Here is a 16,836-nt window from a genome sequence, read left to right as displayed (position 1 = left end):
CATTCTTGTCAGATTATGCATGAAGAACCAAAGACGAGTTCAGAATTCAAAGAGGTTTTTGAAAGTCCAGTTAAGACTCAACACGAACAAGTGAGTGTATTAGAAACAAAACTGAATAAAGTTGAGGATGTATTACCCATCGAGATGCAGCGAAATAATGAGCTGATACAAAATGGAAATGAAGGTATTCCTAGAGAACCGAATGCAAAAAAATGATGATCTGTTCTCCAACTTGAAAGAATGTGTAATTTCAGACAGAACATTTCAGGAAATGATTATGATCAATAAGAGGAAGAAAAATAGAGCAAGACTTAGATATGGTTTTGTAGAAAAACTGAAAAAACTGAATCGAAAGAAATTGAAGAGGGCGTAGAATTTAGATAAAACGGAAGAAACGTCGGAGAAAGTAATGGAGAAAGTTCGCGAAAGGTCTAAGAATGCCAACACAGATGAATCAGATTCAGACACTACGTTGCCGGAGAAAAGTAAGAAGAAGGTGAAACAGAAAAAGCAAGGAGTGTATGTATTTTATGAAGATGTTGAGCATGATGCGAAGCCCCGACAGAAACTAGACTGGAAGAAGAGAAAGAAGAAATTAGTTTCTCTACTTGAAGAAAGTTGGAAGAAGAGGAAGAAGAAAAAGCTTGGCTTAGAAAAAGAAAGAACACCAAGCTCTAAATATCGAACAGAAATTTGTGATTGTTATATTATGTGTATGAAAAGCTGTTAATGGAAATAAGTTACTAAAAATGTATAAATGTTATCTAGAGTCCAAATATAATGTAAAGAGTAAATATATATATTCTTTGATAGTTGTTTGAACTAGATATGGTTCAATGAGGAACTGTTCTGCTACTTGTACTTTTGGTAGAAGCACTGGTTGCTATTAATCTCAATAGACATTTGAACGAGTGGATATATTATGAAATTGTTAAAGTAGTTTTGAGATTTAATATTTCATTTTAAAAAAATGCCTATGTAAGTAAACCTCTAAGTTATCTATGATTATGCACAGATAGAGTGAAGAACGAATGAGAAAGAAGATCGAACATTTACGCCCAAAGGAGATACACTGGTACACTTGAGAAGTTGTCCAGGATGAAAGATGATATAGTGTTTATGGAATGATAAATAGCATTAATAGAAGAAAGAAGTAACGAGAGTTCTTGGACATACAGATGATAAAAAGTCAGTGTGAATTAAGAGAAAACGAAAGTGCGAGAGATGCACAAAAGTTGAAAATAAGGTCGAAGGCGAACCGGAAAATAGTTGTTTAACATAAGGTCGAAGATGGACCAGAAATTATTACAGTTGTGTATTAAAAGTACATGCTGGCGTGAAGTAAATATGAATGTTCAAGATTTTGTTACTAGTCATAGAAGATATATGCTATTAAGCGGTGAATCGTAAGAAATTGGAAATTAACCAAAATTAGTGATCTGGGCTTGATGATACTTTGTATAAGAGAAAGGAAAGTAGAGGTTATGACAAACGCAAGAAAGTTTACTGTTAAGATTATTTTGATCAAGTAAGGTGATATTTTTTAAAGATAAAAGCAATAAAGTTATTTTTGGAACAATTCTATCGAAGCTCGCTCAAGTGTTTATTTCAGGTTATGAGTGTTAGAAAAAAGAAAAGTTGGTATATTTTACAAAATTACAAAAAGTAAAACAGGATGTTAATGTGATAAAGTAAAGGTTTGTGTAAAATGAAATAAAAGAAAATACTAGAATGTTAAATATATGAAAAGAAAAATATCATTTGAATAATTTATGAAAGCATACTGGTTCAAACAAAGGTGATATATTTAAGTTAAAAAAGAATACTCAAAATTATTGATTTTACCTAATAGAAATCTACAGCAATATTTCATTAAGTATTGTCTTGATTCTAAAGAAAAGATGCTTTTGATAAATATTGTTTGATAATGTTTTTAAATTTGTGTAAGCATACTAGTGTCTATGTAATTATATTGTATGTGGAGTATATATGATCTGTACTTGATTGAATAATTGGATTAATATGCAAGATGTTTAAGTTGGGAGTGGAAAAATGTTTGATTTGTAAGTTTTGCAGTTATCTAGATTGTCGCCAGAATGCCAACTTGCGTATTAGGTAAGTAAAGAAACAAGAGAAACAAATCAATTTCTAAAGAGGTTTTATAAAACTAAATATGGTTTGTACTTTCAAAAAAGATAAAATGGTATGTATGAGGCTAGTCTAATAATTGTAGGTGTCGTTTAGAATTGTAATAGTTATCAAGTTATTATCTCTCAGAAAATGTCCATCTAATAACTTTTTGGAGGAGGGGGCTGTTGTAACCGATCTTGACGCACCCCTTATAAAAGTTGACCCGCCCTCGCTGGCGAGAAAAGGGCGGCAAGATAAGCTAATGTCTTTTCTAGCGAACGGTTGATGTGCGTTGCAGAGAAGACAGTCCGAGTCAAGCATTGATACGGTTAGGATACGTGTTACGTTGGTTACTGGTTTCGCGGGCAAAGAACAAACTGTAAGTGAACTATCGGCCATAATCTCAGCCGGAAAGAGAGATAGTATCTAAGGAACGAACTGTGAGTGAACTATCGGCCTGTGCAGTATCTTTACCAGAACCTGAGAAAAGGTTACTAAAGAAGAGAGGCTACATGTTTATTATGAACCAACGACAGGAGGATTAGAAGATTGAAGACATCGAACTCGGTATCAGCAAGATTTGTGCGTCCCCCCCAACTCCCCCTAAGTGTTCAACGTTAATGTTTTTCAGCGTGTTTATCGCCAAGTGAAGTAAATACCAAAGTAGTTACATCGAAGACGTAAGTACTCTGTGAAATAACCTCTAAGAACTAAGTTTGGTCTAATATCTCAACAAATTCACACCGGAAGCTGACTAATCTGTGTATTCCGGAATCGTTTGTAAACCACAGACGTCAGGTGCCTGGGCCTTTAATAAATATTAATACTGTATTTTGTGGTGTATGAATACTTAGATACTTAAATATAAAAAAATTCACTGCTAGTCTCCTTTTGTGTTATTGACGTTGTTCGACGGCAGAAAAAAAAACTGCACTAGTAAAAGCAAAAAAAAGAAAAAACGATATAGGGACAGTGAGGAAAAACAGAATAGGACTCCCCACAGAAATAAAAACTGGTAAAGGGGGAAATGAACGTATATTTTAGTGGCAAGCTAATGACCGTACAGTGGAAGGATAAGAGGGATGTGTTCATGCTTTCAAGTGTACATGACAATGCGTTTGTGGAAACAGGTTCCAGATCTAAGAAAAAGCTCAAACCATTAATAGTGGCTAAATATAATGAGAAGATGGGTGGTGTGGACTTGTGCGATCAACAGTTGGTTAACTATACAATGTCCAGGAAACGAATGAAAAAATATTACATGAAACAGGATGGACATTGTTGTTTTGAATTCTTACGTGCTGTACAGCAAATTAGGTGGTACTATGAACAGGTTGCAGTTTCAACTACGACTCGTGGAAAGATTGATGTAGGAATATTCACCAAAGATTGAACATCCGTATGTCAGAAGTGGAAGACCAGCCTTGTCGTCAAAACCATCTTGTCTAACGGAAGACATTTTCCAAAATACCTTCCTCCAACAACAAAAAAACTGCCCCAACAAGACAGTGCAAAATATGTTGTATGGCAAGAGATGAAAGGGGCAAGAAAGTCAGAAGGGAGACCAGGATTTACTGCAAGGGGTGTGATGTTGGCTTGTGTGCCGTGCCTTTTTTTGAGAAGTTTCATACTGGAACTGTTTTAGATACTAATACTTAAAAGGTAACAAGTGTGTTCTTTTCTAGAAACTGACTACTAAATGCTGATATATATATATATATATATATATTCCTTGAAAATTCGGAAATTATTATGATCACAATAACAATTTTTCATTAAAATAATAAGTTAAAGGAATAAATATATACATAAATTCCAAGATGAGATTGTATTATCCAACGCTACTATTCAAAATGTTGAATAATATTTGATGATATTTCTGTTTTGTCAATTTGCAAAATAATTAGTAAAAGGAATAAATATGTACATAAATTCCAAAAATTCTTTCTGTTGTGTCAATTTGTAAAGTAATAACTCAAAGGAATAAATATATACATACATTCCAATATGTAATATGAAAACTTTGAACAATATTCAATGGAAGTTCTGTTATGTCAATTTGTCAAATAATAAGTTAAAAGAATAAATATATACATATATTCCTAAATGAAAATTTATTAATTTCTGACATTACTGTATATTGATTTTATTATTATTATTATTTTTTACTTGTAGGGGGAATGATGTAATGGTAGAACCAGTACATGATAAAAAGTAAAAAAAAAAAAAATGTAAATTCCCCCCCTGTGCATAGCACCATGCCATGAAGGCGTATAGGGGGTGTGGGGGTAACGCCCCACACTTTCTTGATCCGGTCGTGAGTGGGTGTGATGTGATCAGCATCACGCTCCTGACCACCTTTACCCCCCCAGGGTTTCCCCCAGGTACCCATGTTATTCGACGCTGGGTGGGCGCCGGGGCCGCTTCCATCGTTAGAAAAGTTCCCGTATTTGAACCTGAACCGGCAGGGGATCGAACCCGGGACCTTTAGCATGGTAGTCAGACGCGTTACCGACTGAGCCACCACGGCCACTACATGTGGCCATGACCAGTACATGATCCTTTTCTTTATTAAATGTTGGTATATGTTCATTAATATTATTTTTATGGGTTGGTGAAGGTAATATTTGTTATTCAGTTTCTAATGTAACGTGCTACAGAGCTGGCCTACCTGTCTGGGAAAGCCAGTTTCTCAGAAAGTGGGTAGTTTAAAAACTGGTCCTCTCAAAACCCGGAGGGGTGAAAAAGAAGTTGTTTTTTTTTTATTCGCCTATATAAGGGATTCTATTGAGTAGCAGGGGTTGGCATTCGGTTGGCTCTTGCTTGGGCAAGAGGAGAGACGTTGGAAGTTCTCTCGGTTCCGGTTTGTGGAATTACAGTGGCTAGTCTAGGCAGGCTAGCGGTCACAAGTCAACCATTTTCATGGAGATAGTACTGATAGTCTCGGCCAAAATATGAATCTCGTTTTTTGCACCCGAGTTATGTTTTTATATTAAAGAAACTGTGTTTCTAGTACTGTCTGTGGCTAGTCTAGGTGGGCTAGTGGTCACTGGGTAACATTATTTAATTAGAGGTAGTTCTGAAGGTCTAGGCCAACATACAAAACTCTATTCTACGCAAATACAACCTGTGACAATAAAGTTCGGTGAATGATCCTGAATATCGAAAGTAGACAAATTCTTAATGAAACCTACCTTACTGTCCTTCGAAGTAGTCCTCTCCCATGGCTATGCACCATTGAGAACGGCTGTACATGTCCTGGAAACTTTTAGAAAAGTCTTCTTTCGGGAGGGTGTTCAAGACCCTTGTCACGTTCCGTTGGATGTCCGGAATATCCTCAAATCTCTGACCTTTAAAAGCGATTTTGAGGCGTGGGAAGAGAAAGAAATCTGGAGGAATCAGATCCAAATTTCTTGCAATGCATTGCTACAGAGGATGAAAGCTGGTGTGTGAGGTACGACCCTGAAACGAAACGCCAAAGCATGGAATGGCATTCTCCTGCATCACCCCGTTGGAAGAAGGTCAAGGCGGAAAAAGAGAGAGAGAGAGAGTGAGTGAGTGAGTGTGAGAGAGTGAGAGTGAGTGTGTGTGTGTGTGTGTGAATTCCTTGTGGATCATGCCATCACTGTCAAAGAAAGTGATAAGCATCCTCTTGATGCGTGATTTTTACGCTTTGAAAGAAGACTTTTCTAAGTTTCCAGGATATGTACAGTCGTTCTCAATGGTGCATAGCCATGGGAGGGGACTACTTCGAAGGACAGTAAGGTAGGTTTCATTAAGAATTCGTCTACTTTCGATATTCAGGATCATTCACCGAACTTTATTGTCAGAGGTTGTGTGTGTGTGTGTGTGTGTGTGTGTGTGTATATATATATATATATATATATATATATATATATATATATATATATATATATATATATCAAAAAATGTCAGTTAATTTAATTTGGATCATGTGGGGGTCGTTGCATTTGTAATTCATTTGTACATATTTAAACAAGAAATAAATAGTGTTCTTATATATTTTAACCTGAGCGTCCGAGCTTTCATTCATGAGAAAAGAAAGAGTTTCCCCTATATCCATGGTACAGAAAAATAACTAGAAATTTACGGTAGTTATTCTAAGATGTGTATTTTGAATTAACCGTATTGTTAGTTTATTATATTTTTGCACCTTATTCACCTGTGGCTGTAACAGAACAAGTAACAGGTAGAACCAGGCCAGGTTACTGTATAACAGAGGAAAAGGAGTAAAACAACCTGCAAACCCTTATGTACTTACATTCTCTCTATTAGCCCATTTTCATCAAGGGCATGTGGAAGGTCCCTCTTGTTGCCCAGCACGAGGACAGGGATTCCAGCCAGTTGGGGTTTGTCCAGTAAGTTGTGAAGCTCATTTCGAGAGGCCTCGATCTTCTCCGCATCAGCTGCATCCACCATGTACCTGGAATGCAATTGCAGCGAATATAGCAGGTATGGAGGTAGGAAGTTGAGGAAATAAATAATAAAATATTAAATAAAAACACAAGTTTTACTTACTGGTATAAAACGTTCCTTTCTAAAGCAATGCTTCATTGTTTTCTTTCTATGCATAGTATATTATGTTAAACATAATTGGGAGATATATCCTGTGCTGAACTAATAAATAATGATAATAATGATCATGATAATAATAATAATAATGATGTGTTTCGAATCCATTACTGGGCTCATCTTCAGGGTTACCCAATAAGATCACATTAAGACTCGGCTGGACCTTTGGCCGACACCAGGACAGCTTTTTTCGAATTCTCCTCCCCTTTTGAAAAACCGCCATGATATTCCAAAACCTAAAAAAAATTACATCAGCTTAGAATCCCTTCTACAGCATTGAGGTGAATCTTCAAGTGTTTGCTTTCACTGTTGCCTTAATGTTATCAATAGTTTTGTGGCTACATAAGTCTATTAAACTATTGATAATATCTAGACAACAGTGTAAGGAAGCCACACAAACATTATGTGAATTCTCTAGAAGGAATTCTAAGCTGATGTAATTCTTTTAGATTTTGGAATATCATAGCAGTTTTTCGAAAACAGCAAAAGGTCAGGCTGAGTTTTAAAAAGACCAGTGTGGCAAGCAGTAGGTGGATAATGTGTGTTACTAATGCAAGATGGTCGATGTCCACAAGGTAGTCTGTTAAGATATTGACTTGCATCCCTTCATCCTTTTAACCAGTTACCTTTTTAATATAATCTTATTGAACAACCCTGAAGAACAACCTGCCAATGGATTCGAAACATTGGTTTTTAGAAAGAAACTTTTATTTACTAATTTGCAAGTTGTAGTTATGCAAACCTTTAAGAAGTTACTTGCTCTCAAGCATATTATTTATGAAAAGGAAACATACACTGTCATGATCTTATCTTATTTTACATTACCATCCTATTCATGATGAATGGACAAACAAAGGAACACAAATGCTTAGGTTGGCAGAACTGTTAGAGAACTTCACTAATTACAATATTTGGTACTAAGTTGTGACCCATACAAATACCACTGACACGTGGCAACGTCGACACTTGAGGTAGCGATCAGTGGCATGCCCAAGGAGGGTTGGTGTGGGTTATAAACTCCCTCACCCCTATAGGGCCAAATATTCCTTAAAAAAGAACTTCAAAGACAGAAAAAGATTGCAAAATGAGAAATGACTACTAAAAAAAAGACACTTAACTTCCACCCCTTTTTGAAAATCAAAAACAATTTGATTTCACTATTAAGCCAGAGATCCCGGGTTCGAATTCCCACATTGCCATGGGTGTACTTTGTGTGTGTGTCCCCTTCATGAATTTTATCGTATAATCTTCACGATTAGCCAAAAGTGGCAGAAAAGCGATGTAAAATAATCCAAATCAAACAATCAATCAATGATTTGATTTTTGTTACTTAGTGTCACATTTGGTTAATTGCGAAGATGATATGATAATATTATTGAAGGGAAGAACACAAAGAACATCTATGCCCAGGTCGGGGTTCAAGCCTGGAACTCCTGGTGCCATAGCACACTGTAATAACCAATCCCCCATGGTTGGTTGATTTGGTGTTTTATGCACAGAAAGGCTAAGCGAGACTGGACCTACAGTTTAAAGTGGGAGCTGAACCACTATGTGCCTCCACCGGGTACCAATCCGGGACCACCTGCACTCCCCATGGAGGTCAGCCGACGACAAACACGAGAGGAAAGCGCTAACCATTCGGATACGTGGATATCGGTAACTTAAATTGCATTTTTCCTCAGTGGTAATTTTCAATTGGATTTTTGAAACACCATCTTTGTATATGATTAAAGTTTTTTAAAAAAAAATTGCATTGCTTGATTCCCCTAATTTTTCAATCTCACGATATCATTACTGAAGGATCCGAGCTCGGGCCCTGTGCATGAATGTTTCTTTGTATCCACCCTTCACAGTTTCATTTAATCAACACTCATTGTCATGGCAGATATTAGGAAAAGTTATGAAAGATCAATGCTTAAATAATAAAAATACAAATAATTTCCTCTCAGTGAAATCAGGAGTCCAGAGTTCTCCGTTTATGATTACCTTCATGACTTCCATAAACTCATTACCTACTTATCACAATTAAATCTATACAGCTATAAAAAGTGATGGGAGGTGGCACAAATTCAATGTATTAAAGGGGATACACAGGTAACAAAACACTTTTTTTGTAGTTTCTTCAATAATATTCATTTGGCTTTTTGAGTTCTGGGATCATTTTTCATTCCAAATTATTTCATTATTCACTGCAGAGTACAACACATAGGAACAAGAATGCACGGTCTCTGGTTCGAATCCCGGCCTGGATTGTTCTTTGTGAGGTCCCTTCATCAATTTCATCCATCACTCATCCTCATTTTCGCGATAACCAAATGTGGCAGAAAAGCAAAGTAAAATAAACCAAACTAACAACAACAATAAGAACGTGCGTTCTCTTGCTCAAATAAATACATCCGTATTTAGGACTGTTTAGCATACCCATATTTTTTATTGGAGGCCAAGAGATAAATATTTAAATAAAACACTACTAAAATGAGAGCGAGAGCAAATATTTGTTCTTTAGTCATTTCATATTCCATATTAGAAAAAAAAAAGAAAAGCATAACATTTTTGTTTTCACATAATACATTCCCATTTCATAAATAATAAAACTACATCCCATATTGTACAGTCATGGACATTTCTGGGTTGTAGCAATGCTATCAGGGACGTCGTTAAGGGGGGGTCTGCGGGGGCACCGGCCCCCCAAAACGTTCATGTGGCCCCGGCAAACTGTTCTACGTTTGCTGAAAATTTTACTTTGATGACAAATATTGCAAAATTAGATTTTAATAAATTTTGCTTTCAATTTGAAACACTATTCTTCAATTTGAGTTTCACGAACCCCCAAGCAATACCTTTCTTTCCCATTTGACTACTACAGTGGTTCCGGCCAAAGAATGGACTTGGAAATTAAATTTCTATCTTTTCCGTCGAAAGCCAAGTAGGGTTACATGAACGGCTGAACCAATCAGATTGACTCAGTTGCCGTGGTGAGGGAAAATTCTCGTGGTACTCTGCGTTGCCAAAGTTTTAGTTTCGAGTCGTTTCCGAAATAGGTGGCACCCTCAACAAGGCCAAGCGCGGCGAAGCCTAAGGATAGAAATACAGTGAAGCACAGAACAAGTCTCACATTGCCAGAAACTCGCGAGGAGAAGTTTCAGGCAATTCAAACCTACAACAGATTTGGTGGGTTAGTAACGGTCCGTTCCAGGATTCGGCCAGGGAAGCTAGGGGAATTTGTGAGCCAAGAGCTCGACCTAACGTTACCTGGTCTTGTTTACCTGTTGCAGTCACCAATGATCAGATACTTAATTTCTTAATCTTGCAGATAAGGGAAACAAATAGAGATTTTTAACATATTTAATTTATGAACAACTAAACTTAGCATACTTACACGAAAAGGATACACTTGTTATAAAAAGGATACACTTGTCACAGGTAAACCAAAACGTATCTCCAATTGACACTTATCGCAACACACGACTGTATACTCATAGCACAATACTGTCCCGGGTTCGAACTCTTATGCACACGCTCTACCGTGTAAGTTACTGGCGTACTCCCTATTTCAAGTCTCGTCACGCACTTTGGCGGGTAAGTCTCGTCACCCACTGTCCTCTAGAAATGAGTCGTTCGCGAACGAACGAATCTTTTTGAACGAATCTTTCAAACGAACGACTGATCCGGTTCACTGATGCGTTTCGAAACGGCTCAGTCGCGAACGAATACAGAAACCGCTCCGCGCTGGCATAAGAAAGACTGAAAGACGCCTCGAGCGTCCAAAGAGAATTTGCCTCGAGCGCTCGGGGGAAACAGTTGGTCCCTTTGTTCATACTCTGCGCCTGCGATTGAAAACAAAATTCCAGCAAGTCACGTGAGACCCGAACCAACCCCCTCCCTCCTCCGCTTCACCGGCACCCAGGGAAATAGGACGGGTTTCCACTAATGTGGTCTTCAAAGGAAATTTCCTCGTCAGACATAAAAAGCGGAAGTGGCTAGAACCAGCAAGGGGCAAGACGGGCACTTGACACCCCCCTTGGAAGAAGATAGTGCTGTTCATTTCGTTCACTGTTCTTTTTACCTTGGAAAGTAAAATAAATATAAATCTTATTTATTCCCTTACTAATTAATTCAAAATAAAGCATCGCCCTCCTGGAAAATAGTTTTGATTTATCCCCTTCTGGGGAGAAAAAGTCTCGACACGCGCATGGTTAGAATTATTTGGCAAATTTGTCGTTCATCCGAAAGAAGGGAAAATGCGAAAGGTATTTCGCTCTAGGGATGTCCCGATTGATTGATTGAGTTGGTGTTTTTACGTCCACTTTATGCACAGTAAGGCTAATCGGGACTGGACCTACAGTTTAAAGTGGGATCCGAACCACTATGTGCATCCACCGGGTATCGAACCCGGGGGCCCTTATATTAGCAAGGTGACGACGTTTCCACTGCGCCATCGGGGAGGCCACATGTTGGGTCGGATATCGCTTTAAACTGTACATCCGGACTCACAAACTTTGAGAATTTTTTTGATAAGGAAAAATCTCGAAATACAAAAATTTAAAACAAGAAAACCTCCATGAAGACAAACTGAAAACATAAGTTTGTACATTAAAGAGCATGGATTCTTTGTTATATTCTAATACGTCGCACAGTAAAGCAACTTCGATTTCGGCGAAATCGTCGACATACCACTGAAGGTCTGGGTTCGAAAACTTACTTGGGCATCGTTATTGCATGCCTTATGAGAGTCTCTTCATCATTTACAGTAATCATCATTCACTTTCGTCGTAGTAATTAGCCAAAAATGGCAGAATCGACACACAAAATAAGGAAAATAATTTTAAGTTAAGACTCTCGAATATTTAAGTTTCAATCTCGATTTTACATTCCCCGAAGTTCTTGACCTCGTCTTATAATGCAGAAGGCCTTAGAAAGTTGGCTTCGCGGGCTTACAGCAGACAACAATATGGGGGTGTGTCTGCGAGAACCAATCAGGTCCGCGAATGAGCGAGCCCGGTTGCCACAGCTAGCTCTCGCTGCACCCTTCTGGAAGGGTGAATGACCTCTGCCTCTTGCTACCTCGGCCTGTTTGTTCGGCTGAGGAGCAGACGACACGAGAGTATCGGCAATAGTGTGCGAGCGACGGCTGCTGTTAGCCCGCGAAACGCTCTTTCTAAGGCCTTCTGCATTATAACAAGTCTCGATGATACTTATCTCTTCTTTACCTACGCAGGATGACATTTTTCTTATCACTAAAGTACCATCTTATGAAAAACAACACGGCGATAAAGAGAATCAATGTATACTTATCTTTGCTAGCGACTGCATATTTATTTTTTCATACACTTATCCACAAAGGAAAGACACACCCATATACAGAGGGGAGGGAGTTACAAGCGTTGCAGTTACAAGGGAGTCATCACTTAGTCTATTTTGCACCCGTCACATGATACGGGGTCCAACATAACTAATAAGTAATAATAAAACTGTAATGCCGTATAACTAAAATCTTAAGATATTCTGGCTTCAGTTAAAAACTGAGGCTGTCGAAGGGCACTCAGCACAAACAAGGGCGAAACACAGGACAACACGCACACTAGGAAGATTATACTGGCCGTAGGTCCCGACGCCAGAGCCTCGTTAGCCTGCAAAATACAGTCCAGGTTGTACTACGTGGAAGTGAAGTTGGAAATTGAATGTACTACGTGGAAGGGTCACTGCTTACGCCCCATGCAACAGATGAATTCCAAGAAGGACAAATAAGAATGTTATGAAAAATAACTATACAATGAACAGGAAGGAGTAAAACAAATATTTGCAGAGAAAATAAGTTTCTTTTTAGTGGTTTATACCCACTACTATTTCACACATCCTGAAATATGTGACAGCTGGTAAACATTTCTGAGGCATTGTTCTCATGTCATAGGAGGAGAAAAGTGCATTTTCAGTGTTACAGTTTCTTTTTCGGACAGAAGTTGCCATTATTTAAAAGTTTGAAGAAGAAACCAAACTAAACAAACAGAATGTTAAAATTGTATTTGGAAACCTAAATAATATGCAATCGATGAGGAAGAATGCCACTATTTATGTGTGTTTGTACTAAACGGTGTATGGTTTCAAGCAGTAAGGCTGGACACTGGAATGAAGTTGCTGAATTTTCATGGGAGAATGTTTTTGATTGTAATTGTTTCTCGTTATTATGGAGTGATAAGTAAACAATCACACAATTACCTACTAACATAACTCTTTCTCCATTGTTAAAATTGTTAGTTTTTTTTCTGAAAGAAGGAAGCATTATAAATTCCTAAAATCAGTCAAAACCTTATTCAAGGGAACTAACTCATGGCTGTAAAGGTAATTTCCATGCAGCGGTTATGGCTTCCACATGCCGCGGCATGTCTAGAACAATTCCCATACACACCAGCTACCGAAAGACGGTAGCTGGTTCTGCAAACAAAGCAAGTCCCCCTTCCTTCCTTTTCATTTTGCAAAGTCAAGTCCCGTTACATTCCCGTGAGGATGGTTTTAGCTGCTGCGGGTGGTGAGTGACAAGCACAAGACAACCCTTTTGTAACATCCACATCAAAGGTTATTGACTTTTCCAAAAGATTCTTCTCTGATCTGATTGGATCTTGTAGGCAGGCCTCCTGCATTCCAGAAAAGCAAACATATGTTCTAGTCGGCCGCTCGTTTCTGACCGGACGCGGCCAAGCTGATCCGGATCAGTGAATTCGTTCGCGAACGATTCGAGGAAACAGAACATCCAGCTTGTCGGTCTTTTCTGAACAGGATCAGTGAATTCGTTCGCGAACGGATTCGAGAAAGCAGAACTCTCCACCTTGTCGTTTCTGACCGAATCAATGAATTCGTTCGCGAGCCGATTGGAGGGAATAAGCAGATCCTCCAGCTGGTCGGTCGTTACCGGCTGCACCAGGATTAATCGTCTAGGGGTGATGACGCGTTTGGAATGAAATTAAAGGGGTGCGATGTTGACCATAAATGAGATATGAAAATATAATTTAGATTTCTACTCCGCCACTTTTGGCTAATCGCGACAATGAGCTTTGTTTTAGTGTTAGTGACGATTAGTGTTTGTTTTAAACACTAATTACAATCATGTGTAATGAAATGAATGCTAACAATGTAATATATATGTAAAAACTACTTACACTAAACTGTAGGCAATTATCGAAAACCACAAAAGGGATAGCTGAATAAAGAAAAGAAGAAACATCTTACAACAATAGTGACAAAAGACAACAGTCGTTGATCGGTGTAGCGACTGCCGCCATTGCAGTAAATGAAGCTTCGATTTTAGATTAGAACCAATGGATTGTCTGTTGTATGCAATATAATAGCTGTCTCACTTCAAAACCTAACAACATTCTAGGCTGAATATGATTACATGGTTTAACAAGCCATGACGTAATGTGAGGGCCTGCCTGATGTCGTAGTGGTAACGGCGTTGCCTTGTATTTAGGGAGCCCCGGGTTCGATACTCGGTGGAGGCACATAGTGGTTTAAACTATAACCTTTCTGTGCATAGAGTGAACTTAAAACAACAATTCAAGGGGTCTTGGGTTCGATACATGGTGGAGGCACATTGCACAGTGTTTAAACTGTAGGTCTAGCGCCGATTAGCTTATCTGTGCATAAATTGGACTTAAAACAACAATGTAACAATGTAAGAGTTAATAGTGTTTCTGTTTAATATGGGTTTTGAAAAAGGGGTTGTGCAACTCCCTGGCACCGCCCCTGGTTGTTTCTGACCGGGTCAGCTAATTCGTTCGCGAACGAATCTTTTGAACGGATCCCAGTGCTGAACTAGTTCACAAAGAACGAATCCCAAAAATGAACGGAACTTTCCATCTCTACTGTCCTCTCTTCCAAAACATTTCCCAAAAACTGTAGCTTTTGGTGGATCACGTGTCCCCCTGGCCCAATGAGATTGTCCGGCGTTGTTTTTACCAAATCGTGGGAACAGCATCCCCTAGACGTTCTCTGGATCCTCCAGTTTCTGCCACATGTTAGCTAAATTAGTTCGGTGTCGATGGACTGTGTCCAGTCGAAGGGATACAGGGCTCATTTGTCACTTCTCGCATTCCTTCGTCCTGGTCCCTCCCTGGCTGGGGAAATAAGAAATGCAGCCCCCACAGAAAGAAACCTAGTTCCCAACTTTCAGAAGGAAAGTATTCTCAACTTTGAGCAACATAGAATTGCTATAAACCCATGGAGTTAAATGAAGAACGGCATAGTGGAGCCCCGCTCCTGGCGAGAGGTTCCCAAGAACAAACAAGGTTTGATCTTGGGTTCCTTTTTCCAAGTGGCAGCTCTGTGATTGGCCCACTCAAGGTTACTCCCCCTCCCTCGAAGTAACCATTTCCTGCCCTTTTCCCTTGCTACTGTGACATAAATAGGGACTGAAAATATTTTAATATGAATGAAACGAAAGCTCAATTCGTCACGGTAAATAGAGATAAACCTGCGATATGCAATAAATTGCATGGAATTTTGATTGAATGATTGATTGATTCGCTTTATTTTACTTTGCCTTTTGTGCTACTTTTGGCTAATTTGCGAAGATAGGGATGAGTGATGATAGCATGAAATTGATGAATCGGACACTCTCGAACATCCATGCCCAGGCCTGGATTCGAATCCGGGACCCCTGACGTCGTAGCGCGATATGTTAACCACTCCGCCACGGGGGCAGGCAAATTGCATTAAATACCATCTTGCAAATGTTGGAAGCACGTTGCTCCATAGATCGGGAAAGAAAATGTTTAAGAAAGTGTGGGGCGTTACCCCCACACCCCCTATAACCTTTATGGCGTGGTGCTATACACAGGGGAGCACTTTACCTTTTTTTTTGGGCCCCCCCAAACTGATCAACATAGCTACGTCCCTGAATGCTATAGACTTTCAATGGGATCATTACAATCCAGAAGTGTCCGTGACTGTACAACGTGTAAAATGTTTGTGGTGTAAATACAGAGAACGTAAGTACTGCAGAATCCCCCTCCCCAAAGTTCTTTAGAGGATTTACAAAGGAATCGAAGGGAAACCAATCCCTTATCTGTCCTACAGGAGATAGACTGGGGGACCTGAAAGCACGGGGTTTCAACCATTGCAGCAGCAGTGAGGGGCAAGGGAGGTAGAGGCTGAAATCTTCCCTTTCCCTTCCGGTGGCTGTTTCTACCTGGAACTGGCGAGGCGGAAGAAAAGCGAGCTAGAGTAGCTCCTTCAGCGGGCAACGCTGATCACACCGAGGGACGAGAAGCGCTTGAAAAAAAGTATTGCATATGAACTGTGGCTTCAACAAGACAATAAATATTGTGATTTGAAAATAATTCTAGAGATGTGAGAGTGATTGATCTATCTCTGCTATACTAGCTACTCCTCAGTGCACATCACTGACAAATACACAAAAATGAAAAAGCAGAAATAATTTACCTTAATGGAAAAAAGTATTCACAAAAACACATTCTGGAAGTATACAAGAACTATTCATGTGTAATTCACGGACTGTAGTGTTACCCACAGAAAACAAGTGAAAAGTGCCTCCCTGATAGCGTAGATGTAATGCCATCACCTACTATACATGGGGTTCTGGGTTTGATATTAAGGGGAGGCACATAATGGTTCACATCTAACTTTAAACTGTAGGCCCCATACATATTAGCCTTTCTGTGCATAAACTGGACTAAAATTCACAACAAAGGAAAGCAGGTTGTCTTAGAGTCTCAAAATTTACCCTTATTCTGGAAAAATCAACAATTTAATAGTAAAGAAAAAAAAGCCCAGCAATAAATGAGTATTACTGGTCAGGGTGTCTAACAGTTTCTGGAAAAGTCATGGGAAATGTCAGGGAAATTTACTGTTTCTGGAAAAATTTAACATTTATTGATTTTGGAAAGGATTTTGAAAAGAGAAAAACAGAACAGGCAAGAAATTTTAAATGTATTGTGGTCAAACTATACCTCAGGTTGACATAATGAGAATTACAGGTAGTTAGAGTAGAAATTGTATGTTAAAATACTCAAAGCAAAGGAACAATACAATCTGATTTTGTTTAAATATTCTATAGTTTTGTATTGAAACTTATCTTGTATGGTAAAATAATTTGGT

The 16,836-nt window shown here is 38.7% G+C and overlaps 1 protein-coding gene across 1 annotated transcript in view; it reads right to left on the bottom strand.

Annotated features, from left to right (window-relative positions):
- Positions 1-16,836, bottom strand: part of Arl8 (ADP-ribosylation factor-like protein 8) — a 37,947-nt gene that overhangs the window by 11,843 nt on the left and 9,268 nt on the right. The window contains exon 3 of the mRNA XM_083112750.1: positions 6,413-6,574. Coding sequence (XP_082968876.1) covers positions 6,413-6,574 — 162 coding nt within the window. The remainder of the gene's footprint in view (positions 1-6,412; positions 6,575-16,836) is intronic.

Source organism: Lepisma saccharinum, chromosome 26 (genome assembly GCF_977018435.1).
Source record: "Lepisma saccharinum chromosome 26, izLepSacc3.1, whole genome shotgun sequence".
NCBI lineage: Eukaryota > Metazoa > Arthropoda > Insecta > Zygentoma > Lepismatidae > Lepisma > Lepisma saccharinum.
The sequence above is the reverse complement of the archived record's forward strand: the minus strand, read 5'-3'. Positions and strand labels throughout refer to the sequence as shown.